This window comes from Ahaetulla prasina, chromosome 4 (assembly GCF_028640845.1).
Source record: "Ahaetulla prasina isolate Xishuangbanna chromosome 4, ASM2864084v1, whole genome shotgun sequence".
In the NCBI taxonomy this organism is placed as follows: Eukaryota; Metazoa; Chordata; class Lepidosauria; order Squamata; family Colubridae; genus Ahaetulla; species Ahaetulla prasina.
This window is the reverse complement of record NC_080542.1, coordinates 88,011,418-88,033,037: the sequence shown is the minus strand read 5'-3', so window position 1 is coordinate 88,033,037 and position 21,620 is coordinate 88,011,418. Positions and strand designations below refer to the sequence as shown.

At 41.9% G+C, this 21,620-nt stretch overlaps 2 protein-coding genes across 6 annotated transcripts in view; both read left to right on the top strand.

The window, feature by feature from the left end:
* The window catches only part of NEK11 (NIMA related kinase 11), a 290,895-nt gene that overhangs the window by 213,952 nt on the left and 55,323 nt on the right, over positions 1 to 21,620 (top strand). The gene's annotated exons all lie outside the window — the stretch shown is intronic.
* Positions 1,725 to 21,620, top strand: part of LOC131198914 (uncharacterized) — a 165,593-nt gene continuing 145,697 nt past the window's right edge. Inside the window, exon 1 of the mRNA XM_058184187.1 lies at positions 1,725 to 3,684. Within this exon, the coding sequence (XP_058040170.1) occupies positions 1,898 to 3,667 (1,770 nt within the window). The 5' untranslated portion in view covers positions 1,725 to 1,897 and the 3' untranslated portion in view covers positions 3,668 to 3,684. The remainder of the gene's footprint in view (positions 3,685 to 21,620) is intronic.

The window sequence follows — 21,620 nt, the reverse complement described above, 5'->3', positions numbered from 1 at the left end:
TGTTTTCCTAAAAAAGGAGATTGATATTCAAAACCAGATTTCCATGTGGCTCTTGCTAAACCAAATCATGAGCTACACCCGATCAAGTACCATATTTTTCAGAGTATAAGACGCATCTTAGTTTTTGGGGAGGAAAATAAGAAAAAAGCTGATTGGCAGGTGGATTGGCCTCCCAGAATACCCCCAATCAGCTGTTCTCAGAGGTGAATATTAGCAACAGGTTCCTTGGTTGTGAGCTCTGTGCCTTGCTTTTTTTTTTTTTTTGCTTTTTTTTCTGCCTCTGAAACTCTGTTTCAGAAAAAACTTTTTCTGCCTCTAAAAGCCTCTGAAGCTCTGTTTGGGAGCTTCTTTTCTGAAGCTCCATTTGGGGCATTTTTTTCCTGAAGCTCCATTTGGGACTTTTTTTCATGAAGCTCCATTTCTGATGCTTTTTTCAGTCTCTGAAACCTCTGTTTGAGAACCTGGGTGGGGCTACATTCGGAGTATAAGACACACCCAGATTTTCACCCTCTTTTTTGGGGGGAAAAGGTGCATCTTATACTTCGAAAAATATGGTATACACCAAAGTTTAATTGATATATAAATGCTTTTAGCCATACCACGTGGTTTCCAGTAGACCACTTAACTAAATATTCATGCTGATTGGAATATACAGATCAAAATCTAGGACACAAGGAGAAAAAAATGCAAATAAAGAGGAACGTGAAACTTTAGTAATATTCAAGTTCTGTCCTATCTCGGCTGTTTTGCTGCAAAACTGGGCAAGAGGTAAAGTATCTCCTGTGATTATCTCCAGATTTTGGAACAACGTTCTATTAGACTAGGTTAATTGTGCAAAGAAATGCTTTGGAAACTAGAGTTACTGTAGCTGCTGAAAAAAGATGTATCTGGTTTAACAATTTGAACAGAGATGCTTCATATTTGTTTCCATGTATTCTGAAATACTACTTTCAAAATATTTGCACAGCACTATAATTTAGCTTACAGTAGGTGTCTGGTATTAGGTAGACTATTTTTACTGTAGCATAAACATTATTGCTATTCAAATAATCATTTCCCTTCTGACAAGAAATAAAAGATGTCAGTTTGATTATATAATCTAGAGCAGTGATGGTGAACTTTTTCGGCACTGAGTGCCCAAACTGGAATGCACATTTGCACACATGTGCGCGCTGGAATCCCAGAAAACCTGAAGACCAGCTGGCCAGTGTGCATGTGTGTGCCAGCCAATAGGTCTTTTAGTTTCCGGGGCTCTGGCACACACAAAGATCAGCTGGCTGGCGCCATGCACTTGCCAGAAACCAGAATAGCAGCTGGCGATGGTGCATGTGCCCACAGAGAGGGCTCTGCGTGCCACCTCTGGCATGCGTGCCATAGGTTCGCTATCATGGGTCTACAGCTTGCTCAAACCCAATGATTTATTATTATTGGACTTGGCTCTTCATTCTAGCCCCCACTTAAAGTATATTTGTACTTTATCTCTCTTCAATATAACTCACTTTTATTCTTGAGAGGAAATGTAAGAGATCAGGGTCAAAAACTAAAGTGACAGGAACAAATCAACAAATATGCAAAATGATACACAAACCATCCAAGGCTGCCTAAAACCAAAGAAATAATTTATTAAGTCCAGATAAATATATGCTAATAGAAAATGTAATGAGACTATTTATAACAGCTTTCTTTAATCTCACCCCCGCCTGTCTTTACAAACACGGAGGAGATTCTAACACAGGAGGAGGCAATTCCCACGGAGCCATGGATTACTAAAAAAACCAAACGACGGAAACAAAGGAAACGAGGTAAACGATCTGGGATCTTAATCAAGCTAAGAACTCGCACTAAAACTCCTCTGCCTTCAATTTTCCTAACAAATATACGCTCACTTGCAAATAAGATGGATGAAATACTCCTCTTAAACAAATACTATTCTGATTTTCGCAATTCAGCAGTCCTATGCTTCTCTGAAACCTGGTTAAATGAATCAATTGAAAATAGCAGCCTGAACTTTCCAGGATTTCAAATTGAACGATCAGACAGGATTCCAGAAACATCTGGTAAAAAGAAAGGAGGAGGCTTATGCCTATATATTAATTCAACCTGGTGTCAAGATTTTAACATAATTTACAAATTCTGTGACAACAATTTAGAGACTCTAATTATCAACTGCAAACCTTACTATTCGCCTCGTGAATTTTCCTCATTTCTTCTAATTGCTGTTTATGTCCCACCACAAGCCTGTGTAAACGAGGCATTACGAACTCTAGCTGACCAAATCATGGAGGCTGAAGCCAAACACCCTGATTCACTGGCCATTGTTTTGGGAGATCTAAACAAGGCAAACTTAAGGAAAGAACTACCAAAATACTTTCAGCATGTCAATTGTCCCACCAGAGGCAAGAATACTCTAGACCACTGCTACACAACACTAAAAGATGCCTATCGGTCTTTACCACGTGCAGCTGTAGGACACTCTGATCATTGCATGATTCACCTTGTACCTGCTTACAGGCAAAGACTTAAAGCCATAAAACCAATAATTAAATCAGTGAAAACCTGGACGGAGGAATCAGAATTAAAGCTACAGGCATGTTTTGACTGCACTGATTGGAATATTTTTAAAGATACCTCTGCAGACCTGGATGAACTCACAGATACTGTAACATCATATGTCAGCTTCTGTGAAGACCTATGTGTACCTACAAGGAACTTGCGAATACACAGTAATAACAAACCTTGGTTTACACCTAAACTTAAGCAGCTACGACATTCCAAAGAGGAAGCCTACAGAAAAGGTGATAAAATGCTGTACAATCAGGCCAGAAATGCACTAACAAGGGAGATAAGAGCAGCAAAAAGAAGCTACTCTGAAAAGCTAAAGAATCAATTTTCAGCAAATGAACCAGCAAACATGTGGAAAACTCTTAAAAATATCACCGGCTATGGCAAACCTCCTTCCCAGGCTGAAGGTAATCAACAACTGGCAGATGACCTGAATGAGTTTTACTGCAGGTTTGAAAGGAAACTACAGCCACCTATCTCCACAACCCCCATCTCAGACACACCAACAACAGCCAAGCCTCCTACAACTGACCCCATTTCATTGGGTTCACAACCCCTAGTGATCACAGAAAAGGAAGTGCAGGACCTATTTCACAGACAAAAGCCAGGAAAAGCTCCAGGCCCAGACAAGATAACTCCTTCTTGCTTAAAAGTTTGTGCTGACCAATTGGCCCCCATCTTCACCCATATTTTCAATAAATCACTAGAGATGTGCTATGTTCCTTCTTGCTTCAAACGCTCTACCATCATCCCAGTGCCGAAGAAGCCCACCATCAAGGAACTGAATGACTACAGACCAGTTGCTCTAACATCTGTAGTAATGAAAACCTTTGAAAGGCTAGTGCTTTCCTACCTGAAATCCATCACGGATCCGCTGTTAGACCCCTTGCAATTTGCATACCGAGCAAATAGATCAACAGATGATGCTGTTAATATGGCTCTGCACTACATCCTACAACATCTTGAGTCTCCAAAGACCTATGCAAGGGTCCTTTTTGTAGACTTTAGTTCAGCATTCAATACCATCATTCCAGACATTCTTCTAACTAAGCTAAACCAGTTCAAGTACCGGAACAGACTTGTAAGTGGATCACAAGCTTCCTAACAAACAGGAAGCAGCAGGTGAAGCTAAGCAAGATCATCAATTGTGTTGTAAATGTTGTACCTTGATGAACGTATCTTTTCTTTTATGTACACTGAGAGCATATGCACCAAGATAAATTCCTTGTGTGTCCAATCACACTTGGCCAATAAAAATTCTATTCTATAATAGCTGAAGATCATTTCTTATTATATCAGGCAGTTGAGTTATGGAGATGTATTCTTTTCAGAAAATTCCCAAACAATTTTAACTCCCCTCAGACTGAAACCAAGGCAAACCATGACTGCAAAATCCAACTGTTAAGTTATCTATTGCTAAGCAAGAGTGCTTTGCAGCTGCCAGGAACCCTTGACATGCTGTCATTTCTATTCACTTCAGTAGTTTAATGCATATACTGTATTGTCCACAAAATCAACATCCAGGCTCAGCAAGGAGTTTAGAAGCTAGCCTGAATAAAGTGTCTTGATTTATTAATTCACAGTTAACTTGATAAAATTCAAGTATCAAATGCCTTTAGTTTATATTTCACCTGCAAAACCAGATGTGTGGCAGTTGGAGCCATACTTAAGGAGTGCTCCAAACGCTATTCCTTCATAGTACATTGAATAGAATAGAATTTTTTTTATTGGCCAAGTCTGTTTGGACACACAAGGAATTTGTCTTGGTGCATATGCTCTCAGTGTACATAAAAGAAAAGATACCTTCATCAAGGTACAACACTTACAACACTTAATGATGGTCATAATGGTACATAATGGTACAAATTTAACACTTAATACTACTTAATACTACACTTAATACTACTTAATACTACTAGACAGGAGACGTTTTGTATTCATGGTTGCATAAGTGCCTGGAATACCTGTCTTTCTTTTTTAAAAAAATATTTTTTAAAAATATTTTTTAAAAAAATATTAATATATTTATTTTGGGGTGGGAGGAGGAGTTTGGCAACAGATAGTAGAAAAACAACTTTTAATGTTTCATTTTAAGGCATGAGAAGCATTAATTTCCTACTACACATACATGATATTCTTTTATTGGGCTTTTATACTGTTTTAGTATAATCACAGTCAGTTGCCAAAATATTTTTAACCCTATTCTCTTTTGTGGGATTCTTGGTGCTCCTGAGCCTGGCTGTATTTTTGCAGATGTTTCATTACCAAAATAGGTAACATCATTAGGAAAACCTCACAATTCAACCCTGGATTGAAATCTCACAATCTCCTGGGTTATAAATATTCTCTTCTATACCCTTTTGTGAGAGTAAAATCAAGAAATGAAGGGGGAATTTTCTATGGCCATTCAAGCCTTCAGATAGATTAAAATACATCAATATTGGCATTACGGGGTAGGAGAAAAGATCCTTAGTAAATTTAAGGTTTTTACTCATCATATCCAGTTTGTGCCCATGTAACCTTTTTCTCCCTGATGAGCAAGGCTTTGGCTCCTTCCCTAAGAGAGTATACAATAAATCCTATCCCAGTTAGCAGTTGCTCTTATAAGGCAGATTAAATGCTATTTAGACATTCTTTTAAAATATTCAATGAACTTCCAAGAGGAAAGAACAAAACTCAGCAACTAGTTGTCCCTCTGAGAACAAATATGAAAGAGACTGCTCCATACACTCACAGCTATCCTTGAGCAAGATTTAAGTTGGAGGAAAGATTTAACATGGTTTTATTCATTTTCTTGCATATTCATTGAGTACTTTAAAAAAATCCACCAGATATTACTACACCATTCCCCCGCTATTAAGAATCCCCTGATAATAAGATATTAAGATTCCCCTGAATCTGTTAATTTTAGAATAGTCATTACACCTACTGGTATGTTTCAGTAGATATGAAATAAGGAGGGCAAGTGTATCATCACTGTTCTTATAGGTAATTTTTTTAAGGGTAAACAAAAGTAAATTAAAATAAAAATCTGTAACAATTTAACTCCTTAAAACAACTTTTTAAAAAAAATTTCAACAAAAAACTTGTCATTGACAATATGGTCTTTGAAAATGTAAAACTAAGTACTCTTTCATTTTGCTTAGGGTTGTTTTTTTAGCTGTATCTGTTTTGCAGTTGAAAAACCACAGTAAATATGAGAAGAATATTCAAAATACCACTATGAATCTGTGCAAAGAAATACAAATAGTCCATTTCTGTATTTATATTTGAATTAAAATGTGCATATAGCCAACTGATGAATTTAAAGTAATTTTACTGATGTATATATGTATATATACACGTATTTAATAAAAATAGAGCTTATACTCTATTAGTCATTAGATTGCTAAGTAAATTACCTTTGCCAAGTGTCATTGGTTCCAAATACAATGGAAAAACTTAAATAAATGCAGTTTCTCAATTATGGTAATAGATTTAAGTTAAAGATTTGCTTTTTAAAATATATTTTTATTTAAATGTAGAGACTCTAAGCTCCAGAGTCTCTACATTACAGAGGCTCTAAGAATCTGGGCATCATGCATGTATTGGGGGGGAAAAGACATCACCAAAACAACCCACAGTGACTGAATGTCCACCTTAGATCCCTATGCTATGGGATCCATATGGGGCATATGTATCTCTGGGGGAATGATATTCTAGAACTATTCTGTCAAACTCAAGTTGTCACGGTGTTGTCACGTAACTTATAGGGACTTTTTTCTTCTTCACTAAACCGGGTGTGGGTGTGGCTAGCGCGGACCAGGAGTTTGACAGCCCTGTTCTAGAAGACCTGTCCCATAATAGAGGAGACTTAGACCTAGGTCTGATAGATAGCATTGTTGAACTGAAAAGACCCAGAGTGCATCTGCATATTTATTTATTTATTTATTTATTGTTTGAATTTATATACCGCCCTATCTCCCAAAGGACTCAGGGCGGTTCACAGGCATATAAAAACATCAATATACAAATTAAAACAATCATCAAAAACCTTATTCTACTGCCCAATTAATTAAAAGTAAAAATATAGATATTAAAATCAATTTAAAAACCCCTCTAAATTTAAAATCTAAAAAACTAAGCCAGTCCTGCACAGATGAATAAATGTGTCTTGAGCTCGCGACGGAAGGTTCGAAGGTCCGGAAGTTGACGGAGTCCTGGGGGGAGTTCGTTCCAGAGGGCGGGAGCCCCCACAGAGAAGGCCCTTCCCCTGGGCGTCGCCAGACGACACTGCCTAGCTGACGGCACCCTGAAGAGTCCCTCTCTGTGAGAGCGCACGGGTCGGTGAGAGGTATCTGGTCGCAGTAGGCGGTCCCGTAGATAACCCGGCCCTATGCCATGGAGCGCTTTAAAGGTGGTCACCAAAACCTTGAAGCGCACCCGGAAAGCCACAGGTAGCCAGTGCAGACCGCGCAGGATAGGTGTTATACGGGAGCCACGAGGGGCTCCAACTATCACCCGCGCAGCCGCGTTCTGGACTAACTGTAGCCTCCGGATGCCCTTCAAGGGGAGCCCCATGTAGAGAGCGTTACAGTAATCCAGGCGAGACGTCACGAGGGCGTGAGTGACCGTGCATAGGGCCTCCCGGTCCAGAAAGGGGCGCAACTGGCGCACCAGGCGAACCTGGTAGAACGCTCTCCTGGAGACGGCATAGAATAAACTACATTAATATTCAATCCACTGGCAATTATTTTGGTTCCTACTTATGTGACTCACCTAAGATCACCAGATTTCCAACAGTCAAAACCAGAACATGTTAATTTATATAATGTTACACACATATTAATATTAATACTTGGTTACCTAAGAGTCCTGGGCAAAAATCATAGCAGCAGCAACAGCTGCAAAAACAACAATAGAAGCTAATATTTAGAAGAGAGTCTCAATAAATATTTGCAGTAATTCCAAACCGTTCCTGTTTGCTACTGCACTTTTAAATTGTAGGCAAAGCAAAATTCACCCTTATCACTTCTTACTAATTCACTGTGTGCAACTTCCTGTTTATTGATCATCTGCATTTTTCAATCAACATATGGTATTATATGATGCCAATATTGTCTACATGTAGCAATCAACCCATTCAATTACTCATATGCATGAAAGTTTCCTAAGCGGCATACCATTTACGATTTATACTGTGACTGCAAGCTGATTGGAACAGACTTCAAGAAATTAGAACATTTTTTGGTTTATGGAGGAGGTAGGTAATAAAATCATGGTGTTTGGTTCCATTAGACTCCCAGAATAGATAGGCAGAAAGTAGATCTAGATCTATTGTGTGCCTTTCACTATATCAACAAACATTTCAAATTTCTAATAGTTTAACACCATAGAGATGATTTCGTTGTTCTCTCTCACACTCACCCACCCACCTTGTTAAGTTCAGGCAATGAGGAGGCAGGAGACAGTCATTGGTGACAACAGCTCTTAAGTTTATTGTGAGAACCCAGCAAAAGCAACTGGCAAATAGCCCTCTTTATATAGTATTTTGGCTGAGGCATCAGCCAATCAGAAACGTGCTTTTTCCTGCCCAAATTTCCCTCCAATAATTCAAATACATAACAGTCCTCCCCTCCCAGAAAATACTTAGTCTACTATTTACATATTATTTACAAACGTCATCACGCAGGTATCCAGGGCGTCTCCTAAGCCTGGCTGACCTGCGCAATTCATTCCCTGGTGGGGAGTCGAGCTGGTCAGAGGGACTCTTCGTTCCTCCCAGCTCCTCCAATTGGCCCTACGGCCCTGGATTAGGAGCAGAGTCTTCCCTGCTGGCTTCTGGAGGGATCATAGGGCGTTGCTGGACTTCGCAACTCCCAGATAAGTCCTCCGGCCACCTCGGACTTGAGTTAGCTGTTGGTGTAATCATTTGTTAGTCAGGGCCTGGTTGTTCAGTATCTGTCTTGGCTTCTAATCTTTTCTGTAGCTGATCTATATGCCTTTTCCAGACCCTCCCATCTCCCATATCAACTACATACGATTTGGGACCAGTCACCTCTAGAATTGTCCCCGCTAACCAAAGGGGACCCTCACTGTAATTTCTGGTGAAGACAGGAGCACCTGTTGTAAATACCCTTGTTTTATCTTTTGTCGTTGGATACCCATCAGGGAAATAATTTGGATTTAGTCTGTCTAATGGGCATCGGAGTCTCCTTCCCATTAACAACTCCGCTGGGCTGCGGCCGGTAGCCATGCAAGATGTCCCATGCTGTATGGCCAAGAAGGTGTCAATTTTGGCTTGCCAGTCCCCGGGGCTGATTCTGGACAGTGCCTTCTTGGCACTTCTCACAAAATGTTCTGCAAGGCCATTACTAGCCAGATGGAATGGCGCCTAGAGGGCATGCTGGATGCCCATTTCGGCCAAATAACTTTCAAATTGAGTGGCAGTGAACTGAGGGCCATTATCCGAGACTAGTGTGTCCGGCAACCTGTGCGTTACAAATAGTCGCCGCAAAACCCTTATAACTGCCTCGGCCGTTGTGATTTTCATTAGTATTATTTCCAACCACTTGGAATAAGTATCTACTATAATTAAGAACATTTGCCCATGAAATGGGCCAGCAAAGTCTATGTGAATTCTAGACCATGGTCCCTGGGGTTTCTCCCATTCCCTCACTGGCGCCATGGGGTGTAATGGCCTAGAGTCCTGGCAAGATTGGCATCTGTCAACCCGGTCACTGATATCTTTGTCCATCTGGGGCCACCACACATAACTCTGTGCTAGACTTTTCATGGGTACAATGCCTGGATGCCGCACATGCAGTAAATCCAATACATTTTCCCTCAACTGCGATGGAATAACCACTCTATCACCCCATAATAAACATCCCCCTAGCACCGACAATTCAGAACTTTGGTTGCAAAATGCTTAAATTCCTCGCCTGTTGAAGTGGGCCATCCTCTCTGCACCCAGCCAATTACAGTACGGATAATAATGTCTTTAGATGATGCCTTAGCCACTTCGGCAGAAGTGACAAGGCCAGTGTTCAAAAGTCAATTAGCGGAATTGGCGTTCCCAGAGTCGGGTCTTGAATTGTGTCTGGTAAAGGACACCTGCTCAAAGCGTCTGCATGTCCCAAGTCTTTGCCCGGTCAGTGGTTTAGGCGGTATGAGTACGCTGCCAGGAATATAGTCCAGGACTATATTCTTGGAGACAGGGCAATCGGCGTAGGGCGGTCTCCCGCCAACAAACCCAACAATGGCCAATGGTCCGTAACAATGTCAAAATGCCGCCCAAACAAATATTCTTGAAATTTTTTAACACCCGAGACTATTGCTAACGCTTCTCTGTCTAATTGACTATAGTTCCTTTTGGCTCCCGATAAGGTGCGGGAGAAATATGCAATTGGGGCTTCAGCACCATTAGACAGCTTGTGGCTGAGAACAGCTCCTACTCCATAGGGTGAAGCATCACAAACCAGGGTGAGGGGCAAAGTCCCATTATTGGGACTTGAATCAAGACTGTCACTAGACAACAGCTTTTTTTACAGCTTTGAAAGCTGCTGCTTCAGTCCTGCCCCAAGTCCACAGGGAGTTTTTAGCGAACAGTCTATGTAGTGGTTCAGCCACGGTCACCTTGTCCTTTAGAAAGACCGCGTAAAAGTTCAAAAGTCCTAGAAAGGCTTGTAACTCCGCTTTGTTTTTTGGTGGGGGAGCTTTCCGAATTGCCCGTACCTTGCTCTCTGTTGGATGAATGCCCTCCCTATCTATTCGGTATCCTAAAAATTCAACTGAGGGCACTCCAATTTGACACTTATTGAGCTTGACCTTAAGTCCAGCAGCTCTAAAAATGGACAACACCCTTCGCAATTTGTCTCGTAGCTCTTTCATGTCACCAGCTGACACCAAAACGTCGTCAAAATAGGGAACTACCCCAGGTAAACCCTGCAGTAAACGTTCCATGAGATTCTGGAACAGTCCAGGGGTGACACTGACCCCAAACTAGAGTCTGGTGCACTTAAATGCATCCCTATCATAACTATTGTTTGTGCCTCAGCTGTTTCATTATCAACAGGCAACTGCTGATATGCCTGAGCCAAATCAAATTTGGCAAAGATTTGTCCCGGTCCTAGCGAATGCAGCAAGTGTTGAACTATGGGAACAGGGTATGCACTTTTCTGCAGTTCCTTACTGAGTGTTGCCTTGTAATCGGTGCAAATACGGACAGATCCATCTGGTTTAACTGGTGTCACTATTGGTGTCTTCCACTTAGCGTGGTCAACTGGAATTAATATGCCCTGTGTAATTAGCTTGTCTAGTTTTTTGTCAATTTTGGGTTTCATGGCAAAAGGAACCCTCCTGGCCTTAAGCCATTGGGGCTATTTTTGGATCTAAATTAAATGAAATGGGAATCCCCACATACTTGCCCAGGCTGTCCTGGAACACATCTTCAAATTCCTGTAGCAGTTCCTCTCTCAGGTTGCCTCCAACACTGTAGACTCCGATGATGCCCATTCCTAGGGCCCGGAACCAATCGAGACCTAGCAAGCTGGGCAGGTTACTTCTACGATGGTGACCGGTAAAGATTTTGTATATATATATATATTTTTTAATTTTCATTTATATCCCGCCCTTCTCCGAAGACTCAGGGCGGCTTACACTATGTTAGCAATAGTCTTCATCCTATTTGTATATTTATATACAAAGTCAACTTATTGCCCCCAACAATCTGGGTCCTCATATTGTCCATACTTGACTCGAACCGTGGTGATGCCTCGGGCAGGGATCCGGTTTCCCTGGTAGTCCTGAACTCTCAGTCTCTGAGGTTGCAATTGACGCTTTGCGACGTTTGGCAGGTTTTTGGTGACCGTATCCCAGGACATGATTGTGATCGATGATCCGGTATCGACCTCCATTTTACACGGCACCCCTTCTATGCAGGCTCTTGTAAAAATCTTTTTCTCTGGTTTCGTTGAGGCTTGTCCCACTTGTACTGTTGTATGGTTGGACTTCGCGCCTTTTTTGATTGAGCCAATAGGTGGCCGTCTTGTGGAGCTGGGGTTTTGCTGATAGGCTTGTTTAAATTCGGTTCGGAATTTTTGGCGGCAGGGCTGAAGAGCTCGACACACCCGTGCCAGGTAACCCTTTTTGTCACACCTGCGGCAAATGGCTTCTTTAAAACAGCAGTTCTGTCGCTGGTGATGCCTCCGCAACTCACGCATTCATCGTGGTCGTTCCTTTCTGGCTTCCCCGTTTGGAAAACCTCTTCCTCACACTCGCCATCCCACTCAGACTGGATTTCCTCACTGTGGACTGGTATCGCTTTAGCTGAGGAATTCAGCGATGTTGGCTTTTGTAACATTTCAGCAGCTTTAGTGGAAAGTTCAGGTGTCCTAGCTTCATCTAGGGCAATTGTGAGGGTCAAGTTATTTTTGGCGAGTAGTCGCCTCTGCAGCCGAATGTCCTGAACTCCACAGATCAGCTGCTCTAATAGGGAATCCTCTAAATCCCTACATTCGCAGTGGGTCATGGCTTTTCTCAACGCAGCCATGTAGATGCTGATTGATTCACCCTTGCGCTGGACTCTGTCGGAGTTCATATCTCTGCACGAACTTTGACGGCACCAGGGCATAGTGCACTCTGAGCGATGTCTGCAACACTGTCCAGGGCACTGACTGGACGGCCATCGGTTCCAATAATGATTCGGCGGTATCAAATACTTCTGGCCCGCAATGGCTCAAGAAGTATGCGCACTTCTGATTGTCCGATACTCCTTGCAATTTGTTAGCTTCAGGGAAACATTCAAAACAAGCCATGTATGACCCCCACTTCTCTTTGGCTGGGTCAAATGGCGCTGGCGGCGTGTAGTTAGACATTTTCTATCGTTTCTATGTGGCCGCCCTATAACTGGCTGGGTTCTAAACTATTTCTCCGCTTCAGCTCTTTCTTGGTCTCACTGCCAACCTCATCCCACCTTCGTCACCAATGTTAAGTTCAGGCAATGAGGAGGCAGGAGACAGTCATTAGTGACAACAGCTCTTAAATTTATTGTGAGAACTCAGCAAAAGCAACTGGCAAACAGCCCTCTTTGTATAGTATTTTGGCTGAGGCATCAGCCAATCAGAAACGTGCTTTTTCCCGCCCAAATTTCCCTCCAATAATTCAAATACATAACACACCTAATGATATTAAAATGAAGAGAGCCTGTGATAACTTTGAATAGATTTCTGTGTGGCATGAAGGTGGATTTTTTTCTAATAATCAACCTCAATAATCAAATTATTTATTTTTAAGTATTTCTCTTGCACCAGGTTTATATTAAGCTATGAAAAAGATCCCTCAAGACTTGTAACTTATCTATCTTTGATTTAGAATCTACAGACAGTCTTCTTTTTAATAATACTACTGAAAGCAAATATCATGACATCTTAATTTTATAGAAGCCCTATCTGCTTCAAGAAGCAATTCCATGTTTAAAAAATGCTTTTTCTTGAAAGGCACCGTAGCATAAACTATATTATATTCCATTGATGGCTAACCTTTTTGCCATCGTGTGCCAGAAGGGGGGGGGGAGTACAGGGGGTTGCACATGTGTGTGTTCACACCCATAATTCAATGTGCCTCGCACATGTGCGCGTGACCCTCCCCCCGCTTTTGGCAGGCAATAAAACAGTAGGCCCATTTTTCACCCTCTCCAGGCTGCAGAGGGCGAAAATGGCCTTCCTCCCCCCAGAGGCCCTCTGGAGGCCAGAAACAGCCCATTTCCCAACTTCCAGTGGCCCAGAAGGCTAGAAAATCAGCTGGCCAGTGTGCTCATGCATGCTGAAGCTGAATTAGGGCAACGCTCGTGTGCCTACAGATATGGCTCCATGTGCCACCTATGGCACGTGTGCCATAGGTTCTCCATCACAGTTACATTCCAATATTTAATATTTTTTGTTATGTATTGGAGATAATTGCTAGTTGAAGGTTTTATCTTGGTTATCTGTTGGAGTGGGGAAATACTCACTCCTGATTGGTTGTTGGCTGATTAGTTCCCTATAAAGGGAACTATGTCAGCTAGTGACTTTTTTAAGTTGGCTTACAGACAGAAATAAATGAAGAGCTGTTAGAAATAACTCTGGTCTCACCTCCTTCTTCACCCAGAACATAACACTGGTGACAAGGGTGGGATAATGAAACAGAGGCTATAAAGAGCTGATTACAGTGAGTTGACTCACTCAGAGCTGAAATACTGGAGCTGATTTATAGTCGCTGCCTAGAAAATGGCTGCATTATTATTCTTAGCTCCATAAAACCCAGTCTCTGAGACATGGGATTCCTACCTTGCTCGTTTTGACTGCTTCCTTGAAGCAAATGACTTTACTGAGATCACTAACAGGAAGAGGTCATTTTTCCTAAACTTCTGTGGCTCAGAGATCTTTGAGACAGCCAGGGCTCTCTTTGCTCCATTGGCCATTTAAGCGCGCTCCATGGAACGTGCTGCAGAGCAAGCTACGGAGTTATTATGCCCCCAAATCTTTGCGAATCACATACCGGCACATCTTTCATCATCGAATCAGGCTGAAGTTGAATCTATGAATAAATATATTGCCGCCCTTCGGAAGACAGCCCTGACAGTTCAGGGACCTAGATGATGCTGTATTGGACAGAGTGGTCTGTAGTGTGAGGGATGTGCCTCCTTGCAAAAACAGACCTCACCCTGCAGATGGTGCTTGATGAGGCACAAGCAGCCAAAATGTCCAATCAGTCAATGGCTGAGATTCAAAAAGCAAACAGCCCACTAGCATCACGGAAACCAGTCACTGTGCACCATGAAGATGCTAGCCACTGTGAATCAGCAGATGAGGACAATGATGTTCATCGCCTCAAATCCTCCAAGGGGAGGAATGTAGCCACAGGAAAGAGGCAACCAGCATGTGTTGGTTGTGGCAGAAATCACCCATGAAGGGCTTGTAAGTTCAAGAATGTCATCTGCCAAAGATGTGAAAAGAAAGGACATTTGACCAACAGCTACCATTGCAAGCCCAGAAAATTGCCCTAAAAAGATGTAGAAAAGGCAAGAGAGTTATGGAGAGGACTGTTTTACCATCTCCAGAGGCACCTGTAAGGCAGAAACAGTCACTGGTCAAGCTAGCCTCTCCTCCTGAAAGAAGGTCCATGTCACCATCCTGATTGAGGGGTCTCCTTGCCATATGGAGGTGGATATGGGGTCATCAATGACCATCATCTCTTGGGGGACATTAAGGGTATTGGTGCCTAAAATCTCAAAGACAGTTGGACTTCCACCATATTCATCTCTGAGACTACCAAGGGAATAGCATCCCTGTCATCAGCAATGGCACTTTTTGAGTGTCTTTTAAGGACTTTTCAGGCCCACTGTGACTGCTCATAGTGAACAGCTCCCTACCGAGTCTCCTAGGATTGGACTGGTTTTCTTCTTTGGGTCTGAGAATCAATGGCCTTAACTCCATCACTGATTCTGATATCAAGGCATTAACCTCTAATTTTTCAGACATCTTTGACAGAAACCTGGGCAGATATACAGGCATACCCATCTCATTTAACCTTGACTCCCAGGTTGCTCCAATCTGAATGAAGTCGCAAAGTATACCATTTGCATTGCATGCAAAGCTCATCAGCCAAGGAATCCTGGAACCTGTCAACCATGCAAAATGAGTGACTCCAATTGTGAAGCTGGATGGTTCTTTCTGCATTTGCACAGATTATAAATGTACATTAAATAAAGCATTACAGGAAAATGCATACCCGGTGCTCATGGTCCAACATCTACTGCACTCTTTGGGTGAGGGTAAGGTTTTGCTAAAGTGGACCTTGCCCAATCCTATCAACAACTACTAGTTGATGATGCCACAACAGAGGTTCAGGCCATTGTAACACATCAAGGATCTTTTAGATGTTGCTGGCTACAATTTGGGGTGAGTGTGGCACCAGGACCCTTCCAGAGTCTGATGAAGCATCTCTTGCAAGGCATCCCAGGTGTCATCCCTTATTTTGATGACATTCTAGTGTCAGCGGCCAACAATGCAGAACTCCTTGACCTTCTGCAAGTGGTAGTCACCCGTTTCCATGAAGTTGGCCTCAAGGTTAAAAAAGAAAAGTGCAAGATTGCAGTTCCACAGGTAGAATTCCTTGGCTACCTTATTGATGCCTCTGGGTTACATCCTACATAGGCAATGGTCCAAGCCATCCAGGAAGCTCCCACACCCAAGAACTTCAGGCGTTCTTGGGGCTTTTAAACTTCTATAGTGTTTTCTTGCCATACAAAGCTTCCGTAGCAGAGCCTCTCCCATCATTTGACCAAGAAGATCTCTTGGTCATGGGGCTGAAAAGAAGCTGCTGCTTTCTCCGCTGTCAAGGAACTGCTATCTTCAAACAGCATCTTAGTGCAGTACAATGAGAATCTCCCTTTGGTTCTCGCCCACCCTGACACCTCTCTATTCAGCATTGGTGCCGTTTTAAGCAACCAATTCCCAGATGGAAGAGAGGCCCTGATTGCCTTCTTTTCAGACCTTGATGACTGAATGAAATTACAGCCAGCTGGACAAGGAGGATTTGGCTGCCGTTGCAGGAGTCAAACGCTTCCATGTATATATCTCTGGCAAATCATTTGACCTTGTGACTGATCTCAAGCCACTACTGGGCCTGCTCTCTGGGGACTGCCAACAGCAGATGTTTTGTCCCTTCGTATGCTGCGCTGAACTGCGTTCCTAGCTGCATACAGTTACCAACTCCTGCATTGGCTAGTTAATACACTTAGCCATGCTGACACCCTCAGCCGATGCCCATCCCCAACTGTTGTGGAGGATCCAGCTCCAGTATCATCTGTTTTATTAACTGAAGACCTGCTGTCCAGTCCCATTACAGTGTCGGAGATTGCTGCACACTCCACCAAGGACCATGTCATTGCCTAAGTGCTCAACTGGGTATAGAGGGGGTGGCCAAAAGGACCAGTCAGCAGAGAGTTCCTGCCTTTCTACACCTGGCAACATGAGCTGTCCACTCAGCGGGGCTGCTTACTCTGGGAGAGTCGTGTCGTGGTACCCCAGCTTTGGAAGCTCTTCATGTAGGCCACCCAGGCATCGTGCGGATGAAGGCACTCTGCCACAGTTATGTCTGTTGGCCCAATTTAGACAAGACCGTCACTGATTGGGTTGCATGTTGTCAGCCTTGCCAAGGCCACCCTCCCATCCCCTCCAATACACGAGTGGTAAACGCCCAATTCACCATATTGACCAACTGTGTGGTCGCCTTTGAACCTCTGTCTGCTGCCAGCCAGAATAAACTACACCAGAGACAAACCTGACTAAGGATACGTTAGCTCAGCCACCATAAACAATAATACTGACAAGGGATGATGGTGATGCACAGATGCCTGCTGACTTGGTTCCTCTTATGATGGAAGTGACCAAGCCTTTGCTGATGCCGCAAGCTACATCTGAAGCAGTGTCAGTCACTCCATCTATTCAGGGCATCGGAGCTACTGGTCTTCAGACAGAACCTTGTAGGTCAGAACAGACACACTACTACCCTGCCTACCTAAAAGAAAATATATGTTGAATTGTTATGTTGATCACCATAATGCTCTGTCTTGGTGGGAAGGGGTGTTATGTATTGGAGATAATTTGCCTTTCCACCACATTTGCTGAAATAGCATCCTGTAAGACTTATATATGATTTGTAGCAGGTCAAAATTTGAAATAAAAGCAATTGCTTCGTGTACTGGATTTTTACATATTGTTCCATCCATTATTTTGGCAATTCATACTTGTCCTTGTTTCCTTTAAATTTTTTCTTTAGAGTTCTGCCAAGTGAATGTTTTAATTTTTTTCCAAGTTTTTAATTTCTTATATTTGTCAGTCACCAAGCTCTCTAAATTCATAATTTTACTTTCTTGTTTGATTATTGTTATATATTTCACTGATTATGCTAATCCAAATTTACTGTACTAATAAATACATTGCAGTATATTACTTCGGTCAACCCTTCAAATTTATAAGACTTCCAAAATTGCAAATTATATTACAATAGTTGCGTATATTATTTTTTCTCTTTTTTTTATTTTTTTTTTATTTTTAACAAACAAATATACATAAAATCATCATCAATCCAAATACATTGTGTCGATGGGTTGATCCCCAATCCTGTGTGTCCATATACATTCCAATTAATTTATCTAAACTTACACTTTATCAGTATGATATGTATCTCAACTATAATCAAATAATTTCTAATTAATTATAACATTTCAATTTCTCCTTTAAAATCACCTTTCCAAATTAATATTAAACATCTTCAAGTCCATTCCCTAAAAACAATTATATAGTTTAAACATTTCCCCATATTCTAACCTTTCTTAATTCCTTTTAACATAATTCCCCTTCTAACCATTGATAAAAGAGATCCCATATCTTATAGAATTGTTTATCCTCTTGTTCTCTAATTTCTAAAGTCAATTTACTCATTTCTACGCACTCCATCATTTTCCTAATAATTTTATCTTGCAATGGTAATTTTTCATTTTTCCAATTTTTAGCAAACACGAGCCTTGCTGCTGTCAAAACATTTACAATCAAGTATCTCAATTCTCTACTATATGTTTCGGCTATGATTCCCAATAAAAAGACCTCTGGTTTAAGATCAATATGTTTCTTTATCATCTTTTCCAACCATGTGTGGATTTTAGACCAATATCTTTTAGCCTCTACACATGTCCACCACATATTTATTTATTTATTTATTTTATTTGTCATAACAGCATACATAAGCATAAGCATGAAGCAACAGTAGGACAGGAATGGTAGGCACATTTGTGCTCTTATGCACGCCCCTTATAGACCTCTTAGGAAAGGGGTGAGGTCAATAGTAGACAGTTTTTGGTTGAAGCTTTGGGGACTTTGAGAAGAGACCACAGAGTCAGGTAGTGTATTCCAAGCATTAACAACTCTGTTACTAAAGTCATATTTTCTACAATCAAGATTGGAGCAGTTAACATTAAGTTTAAATCTATTGTTTGCTCTTGTATTGTTGTGATTGAAGCTGAAGTAGTCTTCAACAGAAGGACATTGCAATAGATGATTCTATGAGTTAAACACAGGTCATGTCGGAGGCAGCAGAGTTCTAAGTTTTCTAAACCCAGGATTTCAAGTCTGGTGGCATAAGGTATTTTGTTGTATTCAGAGGAGTGGAGAACTCTTCTTGTAAAATATTTCTGGAAATGTTCAATTGTGTTGATGTCCGAAATGTGGTATGGGTTCCAGACAGGCAAGCTGTATTCAAGAATTGGTCTAGCAAATGTTTTGTATGCTTTAGTTAGTAGTATAGTGTTTCTGGAGAAGAAGCTACGTAAGATTAGATTTACAATTCTTAATGCCTTTTTTGCGATGTAGTTGCAGTGGGCTTTGGCACTTAGGTCATTTGATATGAAGACTCCAAGGTCTTTGATAGGGTGGGGGTCATCTGTAAGATAATGTATGTCGAGTTTGTATTTAGTGTTTAGATTCTTTTTTCCAATGTGTAAGACAGAGCATTTGCTGGTTGAGATTTGGAGTTGCCAGGTTTTAGACCACTCTGATACAAAGTCAAGGTTTTTTTGAAGGATAGCTGTATTGTTGGTAGTGTTAAATAGTTTGACATTGTCAGCAAAGAGAACACAATTACTTTTAATATGGTCGCAGAGATCATTAATGTATAATATGAAGAGTGTTGGTCCAAGAACACTGCCTTGGGGAATGCCACTATTGACAGGAACAGGATTTGATAGGGCACTGCCTATTTTGACCACTTGTTGTCTGTTTGACAGAAACGCTGTTATCCAATTGTGGAGGGGTCTGGAGATGCCGTAGGATTTTAGTTTTAGGAGACGTTTTTCGTGTACCACTGAGTCAAAAGCTTTACAGAAGTCTATGTAAATTGCATCTATTGTTTTGCCTTGATCAAGATTAGTAGTCCATATATTTTTGCAGTGAAGAAGTTGTAAGTTACATGATAATTTTTTTCTGAAACCAAATTGTTTATTAGAGAGTAGGTTATTTGTTTCTAGGTGGAGGGTAATGTATTGGTTGATGATGGATTCCATAATTTTACAGGTAACGCAGCATAGAGAGATTGGTCTGTAATTTTCAACTAAGCTGGGATCTCCTTTTTTGAAGACAGGGATGACCGTGGCTAGTGACCAAAGTTTGGGAAAGGAACCGGTCATGAAGGCTTTTTCAAAGATTATGCTTAGGGATTCTGCTATATAAGTGGAAAGCTTTTTCAGGAAGTATGCACATAGTCCATCAGGTCCTATAGATAGGAATGGTTTCAGTTTGCAAAGAGCTTTTTCAACATTTTCTTCAGTGAAATCTATATGTGTTAGGTTGTTGTTGGTGCGATTGGGAAATTTCGGGTTTGAGCCATTGCTGTTGACAAAGACTGAGCTGAAGAATGTGTTAAAGAGGTTTGCTTTAACTGTTTCGTCATTATTTTCTTTGCCGTTAGATTCTTTTAGTGGTGGGATGGATCTCGAGTCTTTAAGTCTGTTGTTCACAAAATTATAAAAAGCACGATTGGAATTTGTGCACAGAAGGTCTTCTTCTTGCTTGGTGTAGTAATTTGTGCATTCAATTTTTATTTGGTTGCATATATCTCTGTGGCGGTTTTTGAAATTTGCTACATGCCCCTTTTTGCTTTGTCTCCAAAGGGATTTTTTTTTTTGGATTGGAGCTTTTTTATTGATATGGGTAATTTGTTTTTCCTGATTTTTGTGATGGTTTGTTGTACCTAGAGTTTAATGACTCTATTGACTTAGGAAAACTTTGTAGTGGTCTTCAGCAGTGATACAGGTTGAGAATAGATTTTGCCAATCAAGAAATGAGGTAGGTGTTTATAAAGTCATAGTTGGCTTTTTTGAAATTTTATTTATTTATTATTTATTATTATTTATTAATTAAATTTCTAGACCGCCCTTCTCCCGAAGGACTCAGGGCGGTGTACAGCCTTATTAAAATACATAGATAGACAATAAATTTAAAATAATTTTAAAATGAAATATTTAACCGGCCAATTTAACTAAAAATAACAAAACCAATTAAAATCAGTACAAAATTTAAAATTTAAAATTTAAAAAAACTAAAAAATCTAATCCAGTCCTGCGCACCTGAATAAGTGTGTTTTAAGTTCACGACGGAAGGTTCTAAGGTCCGATAGTTGGCGAAGTCCTGGGGGGAGCTCGTTCCAGAGGGCGGGAGCCCCCGCAGAGAAGGCCCTTCCCCTGGGTGTCGCCAGATGACACTGCCTAGCTGACGGCACCCTGAGGAGTCCCTCTCTGTGAGAGCGCACGGGTCGGTGAGAGGTATTCGGTAGCAGAAGGCGGTCCCGTAAATAACTCGGCCCTATGCCATGGAGCGCTTTAAAGGTGATCACCAACACCTTGAAGCGCACCCGGAAGGCCACAGGTAGCCAGTGCAGTCTGCGCAGGATAGGTGTTACCCGGGAGCCACGAGGGGCTCCTTCTATCACCCGCGCAGCCGCATTCTGGACTAACTGCAGTCTCCGGATGCCCTTCAAGGGGAGCCCCATGTAGAGAGCATTGCAGTAGTCTAGGCGAGACGTCACGAGGGCATGAGTGACTGTGCATAGGGCATCCCGGTCTAGAAAGGGGCGCAACTGGTGCACCAGGCGAACCTGGTAAAAAGCTCTCCTGGAGACGGCCGTCAAATGATCTTCAAAGGACAGCCGTTCATCCAGGAGGACGCCCAAGTTGCGCACCCTCTCCATCGGGGCCAATGACTCGCCCCCAACAGTCAGCCGCGGCTGCAGCTGACTGTACCGGGATGCCGGCATCCACAGCCACTCTGTCTTGGAGGGATTGAGCTTGAGCCTGTTTCTCCCCATCCAGACCCATACGGCCTCCAGACACCGGGACAGCACTTCGATAGCTTCATTGGGGTGGCCCGGTGTGGAAAAGTACAGCTGGGTGTCATCAGCGTACAGCTGGTACCTCACACCGAAGCCACTGATGATCTCACCCAGCGGTTTCATATAGATGTTGAACAAGAGGGGCGAGAGAATCG